Raw genomic sequence first — 24,303 nt, 5'->3', positions numbered from 1 at the left:
TCCCTGCACACAGTCCTAGCGTCGTCGTCAAGGATACCATGCTGCCGAGACAGGAAGGAAAACGGGGGCCAAGTCTGGATTCCAGGAGTTGGACCTCTGGTGTCATGATAGCAATTTCTTCCTTGTTCGTTCTTTCTTTCTTTCTTTCTTTCTTTCTTTCTTTCTTTCTTTCTTTCTTTCTCTCTTTCTCTCTTTCTTTCTCTCTTTCTCTCTTTCTTTCTTTCTCTCTCTCTTTTTTCTTTCTTTCTTTTTTTTTTTTTTAACTCGCCAGAGGAACCAGTGGCTGTGTTGTAGAGTGCAAAGGAGGCACCCAAACACAGCCTGGCTAGATCTCAAGTCACTTCCCCAGGAGTGTTCACGGCCTTCCCCCGTGAGTGTCATGGCGCCATGCAACTCGGAGGGATGCCACTGTCTTCACTCGACAGATCCCAGACTGGATAAGGTCACAATGGCTCCTTTGAGGCCCCGGCTGTACACCTGTGATGCCATATGAACTACAAGGGAGACAAAAGCAGGCAGAAGAAAGAGCCTTTTGAGACGGGGGAAAAAGAGGCCAGTACTCTGGGGACCGGCTCACTTATATTTGCTGTGTAAGGCAGGCACTGGCCAGCTCGGCGAAGATATCTTTCCCGCCTTCCGCATGTAATTAGCAACCATTTGCACATCTTCCACTCAGTCACCTCAAACTGGTCAATATCATTTTGAGCAGGAAGAACAGGCAGGGAGAGACTGTCACAGGCCAGAGACTTTCTCATGTGCTCACTGCAGAGAGCTAAGAATGTGGTACCGGGTAAAGGTTACCCACATCTTATGTGGCTCTCTCCAGTCTGTCTGCAATCCCCATGTGATCTGCTGAAATGCTGTGCTGGGTACACTGCTCAGAGATTTGATTAATAATTAATAAGACACACTGGGGATTGTGGAAGAATGAAGTTCTTTGGCTCGCCCCGCAGCAGGGGTGGTTGGCGGCCCCCATCGGCAGGTTCTATAAAGGAGTCCTGGGCTCTCAGGGAAAGCTCCTTTTCCTGAGCCTAGCTCGCACACTTCGTCGGTGTGCTAGGCACGCCCGCTTGCTCCCTGTGCCTCTTCTGGCTTCCCTGCCTCAAAGTCATCTTGCCCTCCCACCATTCAGGACCACTTGCACTTCAGGACAGTCATTTTGAATGGAAAGACATTAGAGACTTAGGGGGGGAACTTCTGGAAGTTTCTACCCAGAGTTGGCAAAGAAACCCTCTCACTACTTTCTCAGTCCCCTACTTTCTCTCAACTAAGATTACCAGTAAGCTGGTAAGCCCTAGAATGTTCTACAGCTGCTGACATCAGGAAACTTGCTTGAAGGGAGCTAGAGTCTGTTGCTTAGCTTGCGGGGGCCTCACCTTATCGATCCAGAGAATAAGACTGGGCCACAGCAGGGGGACCGGGTCCCTGTCTGCAGCTGCTTTGGTCTCTCTGACAGGAACAACAATGACCATGCAGCCCCTGCCTGGAGGGCTGCTGATTACGATACCAATCAAGAGCAAACAGGGCCTTGGTGAAATTTTGTACCTAGGACCCCCGATTTCCAGCCACAGCACTGCTCCCTGGAGTCTGCTAGAACAACCACTGGGGAGCAGGCAGTCCAACGTCCACCGGTTTCACAGAGTGGTCCGAGCTGGACAAGGAGGATTCGGTCTCATAACCATTTCCAAGGCTACAGTATTATATCGAGAAGGATGTTAAGGCCTCCCCTTGTCTTAGAAGAAAAAAGTGTTGTTTGGGGAGAACAGGGTAAAGAGGTGTATACGTTCCGAGGTATACGGAAAACGGAGCTGTGAAGGTTTGTCACTGGCATAGAAGGTGTGGGGGGAGGAAGAGACCGCATGCATGCCCGTCTTTACCACGGCTGCCCTTGGTCAACCCCTTTATTTTATCAAAGAATAACTGAAAAAAAAAAAAAAAAAAGGAGACTGGAATGATTTCCTCACCCTAACCATGAGTGGCGGAGTGGGGACTAGAACCCAGGCCAGTGCCCTTGTGGGTGGGTCCCCAACAACACATCCTGAGCCACAGATAAACCTCATGGCATCTTTGCTTTCCCTTCTCTAAAATGCTGATCCTTCCCACCCCATTGAGAGTGGGAGAGGCCTGGAACCACCCCAGAGAGCTGCAGCAGCCGCTGGGAGGGCCAGACAACCGTAATAACTTGGGGTTGCGCTGGTGGGGGGCGGGTAGCTTTCCTCCCACACTCTGGACACAGGGGGATCTCCTACCTGCTGTGCAGTACCTCAGAGCTCTGCCCGCCAGGTTCCACCCTCAGGGTTTTGGCCCCCAACTCCAGCCTAGGGTGAAGTCCAGAAGGAAGGCAACGTACAAGCGCTTTAGGATGTGGCATCCAGCTTGCGTTTGAGTCCCGTGATCTCAAGCTAGTCCCCTCTGAGCCTGGGGCAGCAGACACCTCCCTCGAGGACCACATACTGAGTGCATGGCAGGCGCTCCATAAATATTCGTCAGTCAGACACAACAGGTTTTCTCTTCCCTCTGGGCTTTTACACATGCAGGGTCCTCTGTTTGGAACATTTCTACACTTTTCCTCATATACTGCCCACCCGATCTTCTGGGGGCACTCAACCTAGACTCCGTGTCCTTAGAGAAAGCATTCTCTGACTATTCTGAGGGGGCCAGGTACCTCTCTTCTGGGTGTCCACAGCAGTCTACACATAACCTGATATAGCATTGCTGCACTGGCCTATGGTCACCCATCTCCTGGACTAGAGCGTGACTTCCTTAAGGGCAAAGACCACAGATTATTCGTCTTTGCATCCCCAGTCCTGCCGCACAGGTAGCAGGCCCTCAGAGAATAACTCCTGCCTAACTTACTACATCAATGAGTTCGATTCCCTCCTCCTTCATTCATGACCGCAGTAAAAGTCTCCAGGAGACAGACAAATAAAATCCCGGTTCTCAATAGAATGCCAAACCAAAGTGCGAATCTTTTTTCAAAGTAGTGTAATTCTGGTTTAAAAACCAAGTCACCTGCATAGACATTTGGTTGCACACACTGACATCAATTGTAAAAAGAAATCCGAGGGTAAACAGTGTCCTACCATGAGAACTCACCACCCATACAGACTGGGTCGTCACCACCTGCTTCCCCAAATCCCATATGGCTAACACTGAATGGGTTTGTCCAGGTTTCACAGCTACATTTGATTTTGTGCTAGCAACAGGCAGGGGAGAAAGCTGCGCCAACCAGGATGCTATTTTTATGAACACTTCAGGATCTTCAAAAGGAGGGCAGACAGAGAATAACGTTCCTACCATCTTCCCTAGGTTGGGGCTGCCCTTCCTATGAAGGGTGGAGACTTGGGGTCATCCGAGTAACTTCATCTTCTCTTCTGACCTATCTTTTCCCCAGTTTTATATCTCATTCTCAAAAAACGTTGGAGATGACTGTCATTGTTTTTTCAGGTCCTATATCAAGGACTCTTATTAAAGAAGGGACATCCTAGTTGTGTGATCTTGGGCATGTGACTTTTATGCTTCTTGAGCTCAGTTCCCTTATCTGTAAAATGGGGATAATAATGACCAAACTGGATTTTTGTGACTTTTTATTTCCATAATACATGTGGAGAACTTAGCCCAATACCTGCCACATAGTAGGTACACAGTAAATGAAAGATGTTTTTAACATAAGACCCAGAGAACAGCAAAGCTCTGAAAGGGGACTTTCAGGACCAAAAGGAAAGAGGACATTGGAGGTTCCGGGAACTATCGATAGAGAATCCAGAACTCTGCACAAGGGGCGATGGCCGTGGGGGACCTCTGAAATTTCTAGAGTCTGTAATTCTCCCAAGTTTGTCATTTTCTCCTGCGGTCTTACTTTACATCATTTGATCCTCCCAATGAAAAAGGCCCAAGTGCTTATTTAGGGGAGGCCATTCTGGGGGAGAGGAAAAAAACCTCTAGGAGACAGAGGAACAAGGTTTAGTAGAGAGACCAGATGGAATGTCTGGGGGCCAACAGGAATGAAAAGCGCATTTAGATTCAGAGATCCCTGCAGGTCTCATTCTGAGGAATTCTGCAACCCCTCCGACCCAAGAAGCCTGTTCTCCATTCCCTCCCTGTTCCTCCCAGAGCTCTGGCTCATGGTGCAAGCATTATCAAGCATCACAAACTACGCCAGTTTGGGGAACACTCTGCCTGGACTCTGGGTGGTTCCATGACCCTGCCTGGTGTAACCTGACCCACACACCCAGTCAGCGGAATTATTTAAAGGACATCTGATTCTTTCTGTGACAGGGTGGTTACCTTAAACCTCCAAAGACATGACTACAAAGAAGAGAACCCCAGCCTCTGGCCTCAGTCCATACACGAACAAGTCAAGTTGCCCGAATCTGGGTCAGAAGGGAAAGCCACTTTTCTGGGGCAGATGGAGAATTACTGCCCAAGAGCCTGTATCCACAAGGGCAATGGTTCTCAACCCTGGCCGGGGTACCAGGATCACTTGGGGAGCTTTAAAAAACACAGATGTTCAGTGCCATCCTAGACCCACTAAATACCTCAGGGTAGGCTCCTGGGAATATGGACTCAAAGTGCCACAGGGGAGCGAGGTGTGAAGCCAAGGCCAAGTAACGCTTCATTAAACTATCTCGTTTTGAACTTCTGGGAAGTTATTAGGGTTCCACACAAGGAGACAAGAGAGCTCTTTCTTCCCTAAGTGGCAGCTGCCACCAGACCAGTCTGTTCCAGTTCGCTGGCTCTCTAAGAGGAGGGACTCAATCAGGAAGCAACTGCACCCAGCTGCCTAACTTTCCCAGGCCTTTCCAAAGGGTCCCATCCTCATCACCACAGAACTCTACAAAAATACACTTCTTGGGGTGCCTGGGTGGCTCAGTTGGTTAAGCGTCTGACTTCAGCTCAGCTCATGATCTCACGGTTTGTGGGTTTGAGCCCCACGTCAGGCTCTCTGCTGTCAGCATAGAGCCTGCTTCGGATACTCTGGCCCCTCCCTTGCGTGTACTTTCTCTTAGAAATAAACACTGAAATACAACAACAAAAAATTACATTTCTTACAGAAATTAGATTCATAATTAACTAATGTTTTTGGAGCACTTGTTTTGTGGCAGCTCGTGTACCAGACAACAGAAATTACAAGCCTGTGCGAGAGGCACATCACTCCCATTTGGGGTGCATTCCTGGAAAACTAATGTTCATCAGAGCTTTACCAACTCATTACAGCACAGTCCCCAGGGACAAGTCTTCCTGACACGGTGATCATTACTTGTGATCAACATACAAGTTGAGGTTTACTGACTGAGGTGTCTCCTCAATATTCTAATGGTGGATGTGGCTAGGCTGAGTGCATGACCTTGAATTTAACTGAGGCTTATCTCCTCCAGTTGTCAAAACATCTGGCTTGGATTTTTTTTTTTTTTTTTGAGTAAAAATTTGGAATGCTTCATGAATTTGCATATGTCACCCTTGAGCAGGGACCATGCTAATCTTCTCTGTGTCGTTCTGTTGGTAGCATACGTGCTGAAGTGAGCACTCTAGCTTGTATTTTAGCCATAATAATAATAATAATTCCGTGTTTGCCTACTCTTTGGAAAACAATCAAACCATGTGCTGGGACTCAGAGAGCTGTAAACAAGGGGTCTTAGGAAAGTGTGCGGGCGCTTTTTGGTGGGCAGCATTAGCTTGACCTCAGCTACGTAGCTCTACCTGTATTGTCTCCACTTTTCAAGAGGATGAAACTGAGGCTCACAGAACTTCAATAACCTGCCCAAACACACAGGATGGGGTAAGGATTGGACTCCGGGTCTGATTCCCAGACCAGTGCTTTTCTCTTAGCTCCCCTACAGTGACCCCACCAGCCCTTTTGGATGGTATAGTCACTTATGGGCATATTTACAGTGGTTGACAAGTCACATGCTGTTTTTATCAGCCACATGCAAAAATCATGGATTAAGAGGCAACAAAAGTTTAGGAGAACATAATCATAAAAGTAGCGAGGGCTCAGAGGGGCTGGGTGATTCGTCTAAGATCAAACAGCTAATAAGAGGTGGAGTCTATATTTGACCTTAGGGTCTGTAAGGCTCCAAAACAGGAGCTCTTTTTAACTGGCTAAAGGAGTTAGAAGCTGTGGGTTCCTGTCCCTGTTTCAATCCTTATTAGCTATTTCAGTTTGGACAAGTCCCCTGCCTTCTGTAAACTGAAAATGATGTCTCTCACCTACCTTTTGGGAAGTGGAAGATTAGAATGGACATAAAAGCATCCAAAAAATACTCTCCAAAAAAAAAATAAGAGCCTAGGAACTCAGGTAAATCAGTCAGTAAGACATGGGTTTAAATTTCAACTCTGCCACTTACTGGCTGTGTGACCTTGGGCAAGTGATTTTTACCTCTCTTACACCTCAGTTTTCTCACTGGCAAATGGAACTAAATCAAGTACCTACCCCAAAAGTGATGACTAAATGAGAGCATCCGTTTGGACACATCCATTATGTGCTTGACACATAATACTCGATCAGTAAAAGTTATTGAGGGATAAAGAAAATGTAATGGCCTACCTATATATATATATATATATATATACATATATATATACGTATATATATATATATATATATATATATATATAGTAGTGGGCTAATAGCTATATAATAATGTGACATATTAGATATACAAAATAATGGAATACTATTTAGCCATAAAAAAGAATGAAATCTTGCCACATGACACAACATGGATGCTGGGGGCATTATGCTAAATGAAATAAGACAGAGAAAGACCATTACTGTATGATCTCACTTCCATGTGGAATCTAAACAAACGAACACCAACCTCACAGACACGGAGAACAGACTGGTGCTCAGGGGTGTGTGTGTGTGTGTGTGCGTGTGTGTGTGTGTGCGTGTGTGTGTGGTGTGTAGGAGCCAAATGGGTGAACGGAGTCAAAAGGTACCAACTTCCTGTTATAAAATAAATCATGGGGATGTGATGTATAGCTTGCCAACGCGGTTAGTAATACTGCATGTTTGACAGGTGCTAAGAGACTAGATCTTGAAAGTTCTCATCACAAGGAAAAAAAATTCTGTCTCTACGTAAGGTGACATGTTAACTGGATTTAATGGGCAATCGTTTCGTAATACATACAAATATCGAATCATTACGTTGTACACCTAAATCTAATCTAATACTGTATGTCAATTGCACCTCAAAAAAAAAAAAAAGTTAGCCACTATCGCCGTCATCATCAATGGTGCCTCTCTGGCCTTCAATTACCTGGACGCATCGACTTTCCGAGCTACCCATCGCGCCCCGGGCTTCGGTTTGGGTCGCGTTATTCTCTGCCTTCTCCCTCATACCCGGTCCCTCCTTTCTCAGTCCCCCCTCTCCACGGCGCGTCTTAACCCCCTCCAGGAGCCCCTGTCCCCTTGCCCCGTTTCGGCGCCGTCTCTTACTCGACGACCTTGGCTGGGTCCCCGTGGTGCCCATAGACCAGCGCCCGGACCCGGGAGGGCTCGGCAGATGCGGAGTAGGGGGCGGCGGCAGACCAGCGGCGGCCCCAAGCGACGAGCACCTCACGCCAAAGCCGTGATCTGGTTCGCGCCCCCAACAGCGCGCCGCAACCCCACATGGCCCCTCAGTCAACTCTGAGCCGAACAGTGCGCCTACGTCATCTGCCTGCGTCCGCGCGCCTGCGCCCCGCCCCGCCCCGCCGCGTGACCACGCCCCTTGCTCATATTTTAAAAAGGCTGACCCCTTCCACCGTTTCCCGCGCGGTGGCGCTCCGGGAAACTGCACGGGTTGCGTGGGATGCGTGGTGGAGGTACGGAAGAGATTCGCGGAGACTCAGGGCCCGTCAAAGTTGTTCTCCCAACTAGCAGCGTCTGATGCCAGCCTGAAGCTGTGTCCACAGACTGCGATTTGGTATTTGATTTGAGGAAAGTCATTTATCCTTCCCTGACCTCAGTTTTTCCTTCTCCCCACCGTTTATCGTGTGCTTGCTGTGACAGATCTTTTAAAGCATCATCCGATTTATTTTTGCTACCTTGTAACACCATAGCGAAGCAATTTTTACTTTCCTACCACTGAATAGGGTAGACGTAAGTTGGTGTGGAGGCAAGAGAATTGGGCTCGGAGCTAGAAGATTTAGGTTCAACTCCTAGTCCTGCCGCCTTCTTAGCTTGGCCACCTTGGGCTAGTGTCAAAAGCTCCCAGTCTCTTTTCTCGTGGGTACAGTGGGGGACAATATACCTCCTTCAAGATTGTAGTGAGGATTGGATGAAACAAGAGGATGACGTTGTGAACAGCAGAACACGTTGTAAAATGCTAAGTGTATTCAGATAGAAAGGAGGGATCACAAGGAGGAGGCCCCTCTCAAAATGCTCACAGTATAGAAGGGATTTAGTGGGACAATGGAAGTGCCTTGTAAGAAGATGTAGCTCAGTAAAGACACTAGATCATATTTGTAGTGGAGGTGAGACGTGAACATAACTAAAACCTAAGTTGGAATAGTAGGAAGGAGGGCACTGTTGGAGTCTGAAGGAGAAAGGTACTCTGGAAGGAGCCAGGGTGGGGATGAGGGCTCTTGCAAGAGGCAGTATTGGAGCCTGTCCCACTCAAAATCTTCAATGTGCACAAAAATCACCCGAAGGTCCTATCTCAAGCCTACTGAATTAGAATTTTGGGGACAAGTCCAGGAATCTACAATTCCTCCAAGCTTTCAAAGAATATTCTGATGTAGGTGGGCCAGGAAACTGGCTTAGACAGACACTGAGCCAGGGCTTTGAAGGATAAGGAAGAGCTCCTTTCTCTAGGTTTTATTGACCCAAAGCTTACCAGCTCAAAAGCCTTTTCTCCGAGGAAGAGAAGAGAGCAAAGTGCTGCGTTGAAAGCTGCAGGTGGTTGGATTCTGGCAAAACTGGCTTTGAGTTTTGGCTTTGCCATTTTCCAGCCATTTGATTTGGGACAAGTCACTTGGCCTCTCTGTGTATTCATTTCCTTATCCTTAAAGTGAAGGAAATAATAGTATCAGTTTCAAGGCTATTGTGAAGATCAAGTGAGATATTATTCACTTGAAGCATTTAGCACAATACTTGGCACATGAAAACATTTGAAAAATGTTATTAGGTTATTGTGAAAATTAGCTGGGGAAAACACCCAGACTAGGATCTGGCTCATACTATGTACTTAAAAAATGTTTAAATCTGTTTTTATTGTTAGAGAAAATAGATGTCCCATCATGGGGGAAAGACTTGGTCCCACGGTTGTATGGGAGTGCTCATGTGCACGTACATGCGCGCGCGCACACACACACACACACATTACCCAGTTTTGCTTACCTTCTGTTTTCATTGAGACACAGAGGTCTACTTCTGTTGAAGACTCTCTAGGCGACAGTGAGCTGTTGACATTATCTTCTCTACCAAATTGGCTCCTGTGACTTCCCTGGGCAGCCTGGCTGGAAAGTCTGGAGAATCACAGCAGGTTTTCCTCTTGGAGGCTGGACTTAGTCCCCCTCTCCAACCCAATAGCCCCCACTTTCAGTCCAGGACATCAATTTTAACTTGAACTTTGTAAACAGCCTTCTTCCTGACTGATATCCTCCCCCCTCTCTTTCCCTCCCCTTTCCTTCTTTCTCAGGCCTCCAGAATGATTTTTTTAAATGATTTTATTTTCAAGTAATCTCTACACCCAATGTGGGGCTTGAACTTACAACCCTGAGATCAAGAGTTGCATGCTCTACTGACTGAGTCAGCCAGGCACCTCCAGAATGATTTATTTTTATTTTTTAATTAAAAAAAATTTTAATGTTTATTTATTTTTGACAGAGAGAGAGAGAGAGACAGAGAGAGAGAGAGACAGAGCATGAGTGGGGGAGGGGCAGAGAGAGAGGGAGACACAGAATCTGAAACAGGCTCTAGGCTCTGAGCTGTCAGCACAGAGCTCGACGCAGGGCTCGAACTCACCAACCGCGAGATCATGACCTGAGCTCAAGTTGGACGCTCAACCGACTGAGCCACCCAGGCACCCCAGAATGATTTTTTTTTAAACAGAAAGATCAGACTTTGTCTTTCCCTTGGTTAAAGTCCTTCTATGACTCCTCAATAGTTAGGTAGATCCAGAAGTCACAGTTCTTTGTAGAACACCACAAACTATGGATATGTTAAGCCAAAAACTGTAAAAAACCAAAACAAAATGAAACTGTGATTCTACACTAACTCTCTCATTCTCTCGCACAACTGACATGTGCTAAAGTCTTTAGAAAAGTGTATGGAGGAAAAGCACCTTAAAACAAAGAAAATTCTGTTCATTGTAATTAAGTTACCTTCTTGCAAATTGGAAAAAGATGACTATAGTTTTAATTCAGTGGCAGAACCCCTCAGCTTGGCTTGAGGAACACTTGAGTTTCGCCAGGGGCATAGCTGGAGAACCACTGATTGAGGGGTTCAAGTCCAGTTTTCATGGCCCTGTATTCAATACCCTTTGCACTCTGAGTCCAACACTGTATTTATCTCTTGCTATAAGACCGTGCATAGCCAATGATCCAAGAGCACCCGATACCCACCGTTCCTAGCAATCCCATGTCTTGTGCCTTTATTCAGGTTGCTTCTTCTGCCTGAAATGCTCTTCCTGGCCTTGCCGACCTGGGAAACTACAGGGTCAGATATCATTTCTTGGATGTTGTTTTCCAACTCCCTAAGCTGCATCAACCTCTGCTACCTTTGTGTTTTCTCTGAACTGGTGTTATGGCCTTTAGGACACAGTTGGTTATTTATTTACATGTCCACTTACCCCTCTGGCCAACAGGGGGTCATGACTGGTGCATCTCCATGACACCAGCACCCAATATGGGGCCTGGCCCAGTGTAGGTGTCATAAATATTCCATGAGTTGAAAGTCATTGAATTTCTTCACTGCCTGGCCCTGTCTGCGGTGCTGTCTCCTTTTCCCCTAGATTTGGGCAGGTCACTCCAGGCCACTTGTGGGTTTTAGAAGTCTGTGATCTTTTTCAAGTGAAGCAGAATGTTCTCTTTTTATCTGTCCACCTGTTGCTTGTGCTCTCCTCCTCCCTCCACGATACTCTCTGCTTTACGTTCTTCTCCTGCACAAAGAGCAGATGGATGTGGAATTGGTTAAGTCTAGGCTTGAGTCCCGGGCCCACTATTTCCTGGCTTGATGATTTTGGACAAATGCCTTATACTTTTTGAACCTCAGTGTCCACATACAAAAAAAAAAAATGGAATCAATGGCAAACTCCTGTCATGAGGAGTCCTCTGAAAATGGCATCATCCTTGGTTGTTTCTTCTATTCACTGGATTTCTCTCCTTGCTCTGGCTGGACCTTCCTGCCTCTCCCCTCTCCAGGATCTCTCTGTTTCTTCTCCATTGTCTTTTTCTTGCTTCTGTCTTTCTCCCTGTGATTCTCTCTCTGCTTAATTCTCTCACCTTTCTCCTTGGCCCCTTCCCTAGCTCAGCATGGAGCTCATCAGGGCTCAAAAGAGAGAGGGCTAAGAGCGCACAAGCCCTGTGCCCTGCCTCCTCCAGACAACCTCCTTTGTTCCACGCTCATTGAGGAGCCAGCCTGCGGTGGAGGCAGGGCACAGGTAGGGCCTAGAAAGACTTTGGACTCCTAGGCCCTGGCCTGGGTCACTGCCCACTAGTTAGATCCATCTGCCTATGGGGTCCTCTGTCTCCACTTGGCTCATTGGAAGACTTAAAAAAAAAGCAAGCAAGCTCAGGACCTTTTATTCTTCTATTTAATGCTCCAATAGCTTCTTACTGCTCTTAGGGTTTAATCCAAAGCCCCATAGTTTCTTGCATGATCTGCAGATCCTGCTGGCCTCTCTAGTTGCATCTGGCTCCCCTTCCCTCCCCACTCCATTCCAGCCACCCTGGCCTGGCTGTTCCTCAAACGCACAAGCTCCTGCAGGCTGTCCCCTCTGGCTGTGCTATTCCTCCCCTACTGACTTGCTGGCTTCTTCCCTTACTTCAGGTCCCCGCTCAAATATCACTACATTGTTTCTCCAGGGAATCCCTCTCGGATCCCCTTAACTCAAGTAGGATCCCCCCTAATTATTTATCACAACATTCCTCCCACTTTCTTTAGAGTGCACATCTCAGATTGTAATTACGTATTTATTTGCATTTTTGCTGTTGGTCTTTTCCCTGAGAGTGTAAGTTTCATGAGGGCAAAGACCATGTCTGTATTCATTCGTTTATCCATTCATTTATCCATTCAGTATTTTTTGAGCGTCAGTATGTTTTCAACATCAACTACATGTCAGACACCCCCCCCCCCCCCACTGTTTTTCCCTCCACTTCTCTGGCATAGCTCTGTCTCATACCAGGAGTAATAGTTTATCACTGTCTCATGTACCAGAGCATTTGCTTGTTTGGCTGTTTATTTTTCTTGTTTTCCTACTGGAATGCAAGCTCTATGAGGGTAGGAATTTTTGTCTGTTTTATATTTCCACCTTGGCTTATAGGAATTGTTGAACAAACAAATCACTACCTGGTGTTTGTTAATTTGCTCCAGATGTGAGGCAGATCTCAGCCTCCATTCAAGTTAAACCAGATGGCCTTGATTCAGTTCCCGGTGCCACTACATAATAATGCACAACCTTGGAAAAGTCACCTCTCTGTAACTCAATTTCCTCAACTATATAATGGGAATAATAAACAACAGTGGGGAGAATTAAGTGACCCTCTGTGGGTAAGGCATATAGAAGGTGCATGGTCTTACATAATAATGGACAACTAGTTTGTGGTCATTGTACAGGGCCTGTACTGGGTAGAGGCCCAAATATACTTAACCTTTGTAGCCAGAGGTAGACTGGGACCAAGGAGAATTAGTGAGAAGGTGGACTTCGTGTCATGAAAAGTAAAAACTTTCTAAAAGCCAGCATTGTAGGGAGAAATAGATGAATTCCCTTCCATAATTAGAGATTTCAACACCCCTCCATCAGAAATGGACAGAACCAGCAGGCAGAAAATCAGTGAGGACATAGTTGAGCTCAACACCATCAATCAAGTGGATATAATGGACATCCATAGACTATGCCATCCAACAACAGCAGAATACACATTCCTCTCAATCTCACATGGGATATTCACCAAAATAGACCACATTCTGGGCCATGAAACACATCTTAACTTTAAAAGACTAGGATTCATACAATGTCCGCCCTCAGAGTGTGGTGGAATTAAACTAGAAATCGATAACAGAAAGGTAGCTTGAAAAATCCAAACAACTTGGAGATTAAATAACACATGGATCAAAGAAGAAATGTCGAGAAACAACAACAACACATTTTAGACTTGATGAAATTGAAAACACAACTTCTAAAAATTTATGGGATGCAGCAAATGCAGTGCTTAGAGGGAAATTTATAGCACTGAATGCATCTATAGAAAGGAAGAAGGATCTAAAATCATTCACCTAAACTTCCACCTTAGGAAATAGGAAAAAAAAAAAAAAAAGCAAATTAAATCCAAAAGAAGCAGAAGAAAAAAAAATTAGAGTAGAAATCAGTTGCCTTGAAAACAGGAGATCAAAAGAGAAGTTGGTTCTTTGAAAAGATCAATAAATCAATAAACCTCTAATCAGGCTAAGAAGAGAGAGGACATAAATTACTAATAGAAATGAAAGAGGGGACATCACTACAGATCCCATGGACATTAAAAAAATAATAAAGGAATGTTATGAACAGCTTTAAAAGCCAACGTTTCCAAAGACCCAACCACCTGTTTTTGGTCGGTGACGAGCACCCTGTCCTTGGAGGTATGCGTGAATGTGCATTTGGAGGGGTGTAGGTAAGGAGGGGATTCAAGCATCGGAGGGGACAGAGAAGCAGGGTGTCTTTAGGTTTCTGTCCCGGAGAGAGCTGTGCCAGAGCAAAGTGTGGGCAGCGAGCGTGCTGGCTTGAGAATGTCGGTGCTGTGGGTGTAGAGGCGGGGTGGTCCTCCACGTTCCGGACCTCCTAAAGGGGGCGCCGGCGTGGGGGAGGGGTGCGTCCGGGCCGCGGGAGACCTGACCGGCTGCGCGCGCGGCTGCCAGCAGGGGGCGCCGCGAGACCGCGGAACCCGCGGCGGGGCCTGACGTCAGCGCCCCGCTTGTTTGGGCTCCCGCTCTGGACTCGGCGCCAGTCCCGCTCCGCGCCGCGCCGCTTCGCTCCGGCTCCGGCTCGCCTCGGGCTGGGCTCGGCTCGGGCTCCGGCGGCGGCAACCCCGTGCCGGGCCCCGGGGCAAGCGGCGGGGCACCATGGCCCGCGCCCAGGCTCTCGTCCTGGCGCTCACCTTCCAGCTCTGCGCGCCAGAGACCGAGACTCCGGCAGGTAAGCGCTCGTCCGTCCGACCAAGCTTGCCCCGCGGAGCCCCCGGGGCCCGTGGCGTAGCTCTCAAGAAAGTGTAAGTGTTGGGTGACCGAACGTTCCCGAGCCTGCTCCTTGTGTGTGTCTGAGTGTTGGATGTGCGATCGGCTGCTCAGGGTCTTGTGTGCCTGCGAATGTTGTGTGTCCGTGAGTTATGTGTGCACGCGAAGGTGCTGTGTGTGTTGTGCGTCTACGAGTGTGTTCGGGAGAATGTTGTGTGCATCGAGGCATTGGGTGTGCGCTGAGTGTCTTGTGTGCCTGCCAGTGTGTAGTGTTTGTGCGGCCAAGTAGGTTGTGTGTGTGTCTGAGTTTGGTTGTGTGGCCGGAGTTGTATCTGCGAATGTGTTGCATTTGTTTGCATTTCGTGTGCCTTGGCAGAGAGTGCTGCCTCTCGTATGTCCACGAATGTGTTGTGTGTGTTACGCGTGTGACCGGGGGTGCTCTGTAGATCCTGCCCGCATGTGGATCAGGGAACGCGTGTGTGGTGTGTGTGCTTGTGAGGTCCGTGTACGTGTGTGAAGGCGTGGGAACGGGTCCGGAACGTGTGTGTCCGTGCGCTGTGTGCGCGATGTGTACGTGTGGGAGTGTCTGGGGTTGGTGGTGTGCGCCACCGGGGGTTGCGTGGGTCCGAGTGAATGCCAAGTGTGCCGGGAATGCGCGTGTAGGAGCGGGTCTGGAGCGGATGTGAGTGTGTGTGTGTCCGTGCGTGCTGGCTGCGTGTCCAGGAATGTTGCGAGTGTGGTGCGCGCCTGGGCGGTGGCCGAGTGTGTGCCCGGGGCCCGGGGCCGCTCGAGGGGGCGGTGTCAGGATGTGTGTGTGTGTGTGTGTGTGTGTGTGTGCGTGCGCGCGCGTGTGTGGCGTGCGGGCCCCGAACAAGTTGTCGCGGCTGCGCCCCCTCCGCCCCGGGGTCGGGCCGGGCCTGAGGCTCGCGAGGGAGGAAGGGGGCCCCGCGGCCGCCGACTCCGACATGTCGGGCTGTTTGTTGTTTCGCAAGTTCTGCGCGGCGCTGGCGGCCGGGCTGCTCCGAGGCGGCTCCGGGGCCGCGGGGCGCCCCGGCCGGTGGCGCTGAAGGGCCGGGCGCTGGAGGCCGTCGCCCGGGGCCGCGGGGCGCGCCGGGGCCGGCGGGCGGGCGCTCCTGCGGGGCTCGGCCGCGGCCGCACCGGGCCGGCCGTGGAGGGGGCGGCGCGCGGCGGCCGCTGTGGCCGGGCGGGGCTGCGACGTCCCGGCGCGGGCAGGGCCTGGCCCTCGGCCGCGGGACGGCGCCCCCTCCCGTGGCGCGCGGGAGGCGCCGCGGACACCGGGGTCTCTCGGGACACTCCCCGGGTCGACTCCGCAACTTTGTGCTGCCTCCCCGCGGGCCGGGCCCGCGGTGTGTGTGTGTGTGTGTGTGTGTACGTGTGTGAGCGTGTGTCTCCGTGCTTCTAACTGCTGTGTGGTCGCGGGGGTCTCTGGGCGTGTGTGTGTGAGTGTATGTGTGTGTGAGTGTATGTGTGTGTGTTCGCGTATCTGAATGTGTGTATCCGGGGCTTGTGTGTGTGTGTCCGCGTGTGCTGTGGACCGTGTGTGTGGATGGTGTGTCGGCTGTGTGCGTGTGTCTGACTACCTCTCCCCCCCCCCGCCCCCCCCCACCGCGCGCCTCCATATCCCTCCCTGGGGCCCGGGATTCCAGACTGTGGCCCTCTCCCGCAGAGTTGTGCCCGACACGTCCCCTGGGGCATCCCTTTCCCGCGCCTCATCCTGTCAGCCACCGTTTGGGTGGCTCCAGCCCGGTACCCAGGGCGCTGAGTAACGGGGAGACGCCCCAGCAGAGATCAGAGCCAAGGCACGTGCCAGGCCACCTCGGCCCCAGGGAGACTCCTCCCGGCCTCAGGCCTCCGAGAACTGGTCTCCCCGGGATCGAGTTCAGGCCTCTCCGGCGGAGCTCTTTTGGCTCCCGCAGTCGCTCTTGCCTTTGGCTCCCTCCGAGCTGGGGCCTGGCTTCCTCTACCCCCTCACCCCCTCCCCCACCCTGAGATCAAACCAGAGGGATACTACCGGCTCCCCCACCCCCTACCACTTCGCCTTGATTCCAAGAACCCTCCTGTGCCTTACCTCCTGCCAGCAGGGGGTTGGGGGTGGTCAAGAACTGAAGTTTGGGATGGGAGTGAGACCTTGAGCAAGTTACTTCCATTTGGGGAGTCTGTTTCCTTATCTGCCTTCCGGGCATCATAATAACGGTACTTGGTAGATCTGCCCTTGCCCCCCACCTAGGTAAAGTCAGCGCAGCTCCCTGAATGCCTCCTGAGTCCCTTGCCCCACCGAGGGTGGGTGTGTGATGTCTCCCAGTCATGTAAATCTGGCAATAATTTATTCCTCTGTGTTCTAGCTCATTTTGTCCTTTTGGTTGCTGGTGTTGTGGACAGCAGGAATGAGGGAGAGGCTGCCCGGTGGTTTCAGGTTGGGCAATAAAGGCTTGTCTGAGCAGCTGGCCCTTCTCCCTGGGGTGGGGGGAGGAGACTCATCAGGAGGTGGTGAGTGTGGCCAGAGTGGGGGTGCTGAGCTCCTTGGCTGCCCCCTGCCCAGATCAAGTGTCAGCGAAAACTCAGGGTTGGCACCTGCTTGCTTGTGCTAAGCTAGGTGGCCATTTCATGCAGGGGCGGCTTAGCTAGAGTTGCTAGGGGTGCCTTGTGCCCCCCCCCTCCTCCCTCAGTCCCCTTCTGTCCTCTAAGCTGTACTTCCTCCCCAGAATTCTCTAATTCCACCTCTTCTCCTGGTGAACTCCTGCCTTTCCTTCAGGTCTCAGCTTAGATATCATCTCCTCCCTGAAGCCTTCCTTGGTTACTCCCTGTTCTAGCCCGGGAAGGGAGAGTGGGGGTTGATTCGATTGTTTCAAAGCATTGTAATTATTGTAATTACAGTTTATTGGTCCTTTGTCTCTTACAGACTGTGAGCTCTGTGAGGACGGAGACTGGGTATTTAGTATTTAGAATCCTTAGTGCCAGGTACAAGTCCTGGCCCACTGTTGCTGAATGAATAAATCTATGTTGTAAGAAAGAATGAGTGAGGTCCAGTGGGTCAAGTTCTGAGCTGGAGAAGCCAGACGGGGGCGCACTGACTCCATTGAAAGTAGAGATTAAAGAACTAGGTTTTCCCTCCAGGAATCTGGAAAATTCTGCCGGGGGATGGTGTTGTGTGTGAAAAGGCCACGTAGAGAGTCCTCTGGGAGCTGTGAGTTGGGGAGGTTGAGGCCCTGGCAGAGACTGAAGGGAGCGGTCTCCTGCCTGCCAGCCCCTCCCCCCAGCTTCCAGCCCAGTCTCCAAACCCACCCTCCCCCCCAGCAGCTGGCTGGGCCTGTCCAGCCCCCAGGCTCAGCCTTTGTGCTGGAGGCCTCGGCAGGTGGTGAGAAGCTTGGGGTCCCAACCGTCAGTTTGAGCTGAGCGTCTCTGGAGGAGGGAGGGCAGGCCCCGCATCAGGAGGGGGAGACTCCCTCAGTTCTCTGTCCCAGATCTAGGAGTGGGCAGATGGGGTCACAGCCGGTGTCTTGGCTGTTGGTGAGCTCCAGAGAAGGGAGGAGGGCTACTCCTGGTGGTAACCCCTGCAGGTGGGGTTGTGGGAGGCTGGCCCAGGTGTGTGCAGGTGTGATCCTGGCATCTGGGCAGTCAGAGTGGGGTGAGGGGTGTGTGTGTGTGTGTGTGTGTGTGTGTGTGTGTATGTGTGTGTGTGATTGTATAATTGTAGCCTGGGGCACAGAACATATGTGTGGCTTGTCAGGCTGTCTAGCCATCTGGTTACCCTGTGTGGCAGGATCTGACTTTGGAATAGGGAGGTGACCAGCTATTTGGATCCCTGGGGAGCCTGCTGCTAGGGGGTCTTGGTATCTAAGTGTCAGATTCCTGGAGTTTGGGTGCAGACCTCTTTGGGTGGGTGGTATCTCACTATCTAGGTGTGGGTATCCCAATACCAGCGTGTGGGAGGCTCAGAGCGTGCCAACCTAAGGATGTCCCAGTGTCTCTGCATCCAAAGGTGGGTATATCCGGGTGTCTGGGAGTCCTCAGGTTAATGGGTGTTCGAGGAAGGGGGCACCTACCTCTGTGTTGGGGTTGGGGGGCCGTCTCAGTACGTGGGCGTCTGAGTGTTGGGTTCCCGAGTATCTGGATGTCAACGTGTGGGGGTATCTGTGCCCAGGAACAGGGTACCCATGCATTGGAGTATCTAGGTGTTTGTGAGTCTGGGTGTGGGGTGCCCTGACGTAGGCGTGTCTGTACGTTTAGGTGTGTCTGTCTCCAGGAAAGGGATGTGCATGTGTTGGGTAGGGAGTGTCCCGGTGACTGTGTGCAGCTGTGATCAGGGACTGAGGCTTGCCTCCCAATCTCCCTTCAGACCCCAAGGCCAGGAGCCTCTGGAGAAGGCTCCAGTGGTTCTGCTTCTTCATCGTTAGTCAGTCTACAGCTGACTTTCCAGAGAACTTCCTACAATAGAACTTCTGACAGTGATGGAAATGTTTTCTACCCGCACTTTCCAATACGGCGGCCGCTTCTTGGCACGTGGTTATTAAAGTTAAAGTGGCTAAAATTCACGAAAATAGAAAACCAATCCCTCGGCCACACTTGGCAGATCTCACATTCTCAAGAATCTTGCGTTTTGCGTGGCCACCGGCTCGGTGGGTGCAGATAGTGAACATTTCTATCAGAGCAGAAAGTTCTATGGACAGTGCTGTCCTGGAGGTGTGAGGCCTGGCCACCTCAGGGAGTGGAATTGGTCTGGCCGAACCACCACTCAGCAGCCATTGCAGAAGGTTTTGTTGAATCCGTGTTTGCTTCCTCCCAGCCCATCATTTCGTGCTGGACTGTTGAAGTAGCCCCCTTCTTGGTCTCCATTCTGCCATCAACTCCCCAGTGCTGCCGGCGCCTGTGACCTGAATGATCTCTAGCAGGCAGACATAGGATGCTGCCACTCCCTTGCCCCAAGCTGAAGGGTCTCCAGCCTTTGTCCAGGGGACAAAACCCAAATCTATATGATGCAGACCCTGCTTTCTGGAATAGTTTCGTGTTTATGCCTCTCCTCCGCTGACCACATTTCTCCTTGTCCCCTTACGATCCAGGATCACCAGGCCAGTGCTGATCCCAGAACCTGCCGGGCCCTTTCACAGCCCTCTGCCTTTGCACAAGCTGTGTCTCCTGCAGGAAATGCCCTCCGTGCCCTTCTCACCTCGTGGGGGCCTGCTGACTTGCTCAGCCTCAGAGCCCAGCTCTGTCACTCCCCCAGCGAAGCCTTCCCGGACCCTATCCCTCTGCACAGTTTTTCAGATTTCTCCCTTAATGCACGTATGACCACACGCTGAGTTGTTCTCCATCTTCTTTGCCTACCAGGCCAGAAGCCCCCTGAGGGCTGGGCTGGGTCTTTGTCATTTTTTGTCCCCAGGACTTTGTATGTGGCTGGTGCCCACTCAGTGTTTGCATTGTGAAACCTTGGGTGTGTAGGGAAGGCTTGAAGCAGGTGGAGTGTGGAGCTGGGGCTCCTGAGGGCAGCCATGGATGGGGGCCAGTGTGCCCTCTTGGCTTGCCCCAGGCAGGGCGGCCACTGCCTGCAGAATGGCTGGGGGAGGACTCATGAGGTGGACAACCCAGAAGAGGCTGTTGCTGGCTGACTCCGGAAGTCTTGGGCACATTCCCAGGGTGCGGATCCCACAACCTAGTGGTGAATCAGAAGGGATGCGGAGAATGGGACTCAGAGGGTTCCTGAGACTGCGGAGTGGAGTACAGAAGCTGGGTGGAAGGACTGGGTTGGGGAAATTGGGGGAAGGGTGTGGTTGGGGATATTTGATGGCCAAGATCACAGTTGAGGGCAGAGTGACAGCTGGGACAATGGGGATGGAAGATGGCTATCCATGAAGATGTATCTGGGGGCTGGGAACAGCTGGGGCTGAGGGAACAGGTGGTAGGGGGACAGCTGAGAGTTGGGGGACAGATGGAAGACGGAGAGAACAGGAGGGCATGGGACAGTTGGGGGATAAGAGGCGACCACTGCGAGGTGTCAGAAACCTGTGTAGGGGCACCTGGGAGGCTCAGTCGGTTAAGCATCTGACCCTTGATTTCAGCTCAGGTCATGATCTCATGGTTTGTGAGTTCGAGCCCTGTGTCAGGCTCTGTGCTGACAGTGAGGAGCCTGCTTGGGATTCTCTGTCTCCCTGTCTCTGTCTCTGATCCTCTTCCCTGCTCTCTCTCTCTCTCAAAAAAATAAAAAAATAAAACTTAGAAAAAAAAAAGAAACCTGTGTGGACAAGGATAGGTGGGTCTTAGCTGAGTGGAGGTACGTGGCTCAGAATGCACGTACGTGTGTTTATGTGTATGTACGTGTTGTGCACGTGCATAAGTATGTGTTTTACCTAGAGTGTGGTTAAGAGCACGGGTTCTGGGTTCTGATCCCAGCTCCCGCCGTCACTAACTGTGTAATACTTGGGCAAGTTGCTTGACCTTTCTGGGCGTTTAGTGAGATCGGGATAATTATAGAACACGCCGCATGGAGTTGCCATGAGGACCTATTTTATCGACGTAGGTATATAGTTAGAACAGGGCCTGTCACGTAGTAAGCACGGTGGAAGTGATAACGATTATTAAGCACGTGTGTGTGTGTGTGTGTGTGTGTGTGTGTGTGCAGGCATCCTGCGTGCTCAGAAAAGTTTGTTCCTGGCTTCTGATGAAGTCCAGAGGTATTGGCGGTAGGGGAGGGCGGGAGCGACCAGCCAGGGGGGTTAGATCTGGCTCCTCTCTGACATCCTCCCCGCTGTTCATCCCACTTTCGGATCATCCTGCACCAGAGCCCGGTCCAATAGGTCTCCCTCTCTGTCTCTGCCCTGCCCTGCCCCACACTGTCCTGCCCTGGGCTGGGGGCCAGGCGATATGCTTTAATTGCCCAAAGGCTTTTCAGCAGTATCTGAATTCATTGTTTGCCTGCCAGCAGGCTGGGGCCTGCTCAGATACGAATACCTGGACAATGTGCTCAGTTCTGGCTGCCTGTCCCCTGGAGAGCGATGGCTTCATCCTGTGCCCTTGGAGAGTCACTGGGGTGGAAGATGTGGGCGTGGGGGGGGGGCAGGGTGGAGGGAAGCCCACAGGGCAGACGGGGCCTCAGCCCCCAAACCATGGTTCAGACAGCCCAGGCTGGCGGAGCTAGAGGCACAGGGTTTTCCGGGAGTCGGCGCGTCCATGTTCTCCAGGGCATCACAGCACACACGACCTCTCTATAACACTGTGGTCGTGTGTCGCATCTTCAACTTACACTAACAACTGCACTACATCGCGGCTCTGGATATGTGCCTTCCGGCCATGTGTGCCTACCGTGCCGTTGCTGCCCGAACGCCGCCCCTCACGGCATCCCAGCCTCTCTTGGTGTTACCGCTGAGGAGTCCGCTGGCGGCCTTTCCGCCAGGTTTCTGTGGGCAGGCCCGGTTGAGCAACATCCTTGCCTTGGGCGTCCCCCCTGTGTGCGGGCCTCTGCCCCACCCCGCACACTGCTCGGGGAGTCTGGACTCACACTGCAGCTTGGAGCCGCTTTGTTGGGCTTTGGGACCAGCTTGGGTTTTTGCGGGTTAGCACCTTTGCCCAGGACCCCGCATACTGCACAGGGTTACTGCCCTGAGCCTCTGCCTGCACTACAGGTGCTCGCTGTTAGGTCGTGTGAACTCTGCCGGATTTCAGGACCCCAGGATCCTTGCGTTGAGTTCACCGTTCCGCACAGCATCTTCACGGCACTCCGTTTTTGTGCCTCTTTCCACCCCTGCCCTTGAGTCTATCCCTATCCTGCTCCTCAGGACTACGTCCGGCTTGTATTCCGGATTGGGCTTGCGTGCCCGGCAGTTCCTTCTGCGCCCCACCACACCCTCCGCATCCCCGTGTCTCTGTACTGTTGTGCATGCTCACGCTGGACACATGCTTTCAGCGAGAAGTCATGGAGCACCAGCTATGTACCTGGCCCCGTGCTAGTGTCTGGAGAGGGAGAAGAACCAGTAAAGCTTTTTTTTTTTTTAAGTTTTTTTTTTAATGTTTATTTATTTTATTTTATTTAAAAAAATTGTTTAGGGGCGCCTGGGTGGCTCAGTGATCTCGCGGTCCGTGAGTTCGAGCCCCGCGTCAGGCTCTGGGCTGATGGCTCAGAGCTTGGAGCTTGCTTCCGATTCTGTGTCTCCCTCTCTCTCTGTCCCTCCCTCGTTCATGCTCTGTCTCTCTCTGTCTCAAAAATAAATAAAACGTTAAAAAAAAAATAAATTGTTTAATGCTTATTTATTATTATTGAGAGACAGAGCATGAGCAGGGGAGGGGCAGAGAGAGGAGGAGACACAGAATCCGAAGCAGGCTCCAGGCTCTGAGCTATCAGCACAGAGCCCAACGCGGGGCTCGAACTCATGAACCGGGAGATCATGACCTGAGCTGACGTCGGACGCTTAACCGACTAAGCCATCCAGGTGCTCCAGTGTTTATTTTTGAGAGAGAGAGACAGAGACAGGGTGCAAGCAGGGGAGGGGCAGAGAGAGAGAGGGAGACACAGAATCCCAAGCAGGCTCCAGGCTCCAAGCTGTGAGCCCGGAGCCCGATGCGGCGCTTGAGCTCCTGAACCGCGAGATCATGCCCTGAGCCGAAGTCGGATGCTTAACCGACCGAGCCACCCAGGCGCCCCCTGAACCAGTTAAGGCTTGAACTCAGCACCTTGGCATTCCTCCGTGCCCCTGTCGTGTAGCACCGAGTGCCAGCCTAGGGTACCCCTAGAGGTGCTGCGCTGGTGTGCCAGGCCTCCGTGCAGTCCTGGGTCATGCCCGCGATGGGTTGTGGCACCTCCACGCTGCATCGTGGCCCTGGCCAGCTCTGCCACGCTGTGCCGGGTGTCAGTACTGGGGTCTATGCACACCGTGGGCTCTGCTCCCCCGTGTTGTGTAACTGTATTCTGCCTCTGTACAGTGCGGAGCTGCTGCATTGAGCTCTCAACACATCACACTGTGGCACTCCGTAGCCCTCTGTCTCCACGGACCTTTATAAAGTACAGATTTTTACACGGCACGGGTTTGTGCATGGCCCTCTGCCTCCCTGCTCTGCTGCACTGTGTTTTATGTGACACAGAGTGTCCGCACGGCGGGGGGGTCTGTGTACTTTTTGCCCCCCATCCCCCTGCATAGCACAGCCCCTCATTCAGCCCTTGGCCTCTGTCTGGAGTTGGGCCAAGCCCTGTGCCTTCCCCTTAGAGCGCCAACATGGCAGCCTTACCGTTCTCCTCAGGATTTGTGGTGCATATTGGTCCGGGAGATGGGGAGTGCTTCTGGCCTAAGTTTCCCTGGTCTAGTTGGCTTCCTTCTATCCTCAGTGGAAGTGGAAGGATGTTGGCCTTGCTGGGGTCTGTGTTGGCTCCTGTGGGGGGGTGGGGTACCAGCTCAGTCTTTTCTCTCTGTGGTCCTGCCCAGGGTGATCTTCCTAGTTCCAGCCATGCTGAATCCTGGGTGATTAGAAGGTAGTCACCCCTGCCCTTAATTAATTACTCATCAGTTATTCAGGGCTCTGGAGAACAGCTCCAGGGAACCCCGGGCTGAAGTCTGGGTATGTTGATCTGGGCAGGTAAAGCAGTGAAATGGGCTGGACTGGGTCTCTGAGATGAAGTCATGGTCCTTGAGCCTGGGTGGGGTTGGTTGGGGTGAGACTAGTTGGGATCATGGGGTCAATAAGTCCAGCCACTGTTGGCCATCTGCTATACACAGGACTTTGGGGGGTGGGGTTCGAAGGTGTAAGAGACAGTCTCTGACCCTAGGGAAGGAGGGGGGGTGGTTAGATGGGCCTGACATGGAGCTGTAGTTGGGGTGGAGAACATAGGACAGGGCCAGGTTGGGCAAGAATGTCCAGGGGTGAGGCCAGTGTCGGTGGAAGGGTTGGGTTAGGCTACCTAAAATAGAGATGTGGCTTCGGATGGTGAAATAGAACAGTGCTGTTAT

The 24,303-nt window shown here is 51.4% G+C and overlaps 2 protein-coding genes and 1 non-coding gene across 7 annotated transcripts in view; 1 reads left to right on the top strand and 2 right to left on the bottom strand.

Annotated features, from left to right (window-relative positions):
• The window catches only part of MECR (mitochondrial trans-2-enoyl-CoA reductase), a 31,983-nt gene extending 24,366 nt beyond the window's left edge, over positions 1 to 7,617 (bottom strand). Inside the window, exon 1 of the mRNA XM_047085353.1 lies at positions 7,442 to 7,617. Within this exon, the coding sequence (XP_046941309.1) occupies positions 7,442 to 7,617 (176 nt within the window). The remainder of the gene's footprint in view (positions 1 to 7,441) is intronic.
• Positions 5,422 to 5,527, bottom strand: LOC124516727 (U6 spliceosomal RNA). The gene has a single exon (XR_006963135.1). It is a non-coding gene; the product is annotated as a U6 spliceosomal RNA (small nuclear RNA).
• A 6,628-nt stretch (positions 7,618 to 14,245) lies between the features above and the next one.
• The window catches only part of PTPRU (protein tyrosine phosphatase receptor type U), a 79,878-nt gene continuing 69,820 nt past the window's right edge, over positions 14,246 to 24,303 (top strand). For all 5 annotated transcript variants that reach the window (XM_047084095.1, XM_047084092.1, XM_047084094.1 and 2 more), the window contains exon 1: positions 14,246 to 14,318. In XM_047084095.1, coding sequence (XP_046940051.1) covers positions 14,246 to 14,318 — 73 coding nt within the window. The remainder of the gene's footprint in view (positions 14,319 to 24,303) is intronic.

The sequence above is a fragment of the Lynx rufus genome, unplaced genomic scaffold (genome assembly GCF_022079265.1).
Source record: "Lynx rufus isolate CCGP_SWC_20201006 ecotype Redwood Valley unplaced genomic scaffold, mLynRuf1.p SCAF_2, whole genome shotgun sequence".
Taxonomy (NCBI): domain Eukaryota; kingdom Metazoa; phylum Chordata; class Mammalia; order Carnivora; family Felidae; genus Lynx; species Lynx rufus.
The sequence above is the reverse complement of the archived record's forward strand: the minus strand, read 5'-3'. Positions and strand labels throughout refer to the sequence as shown.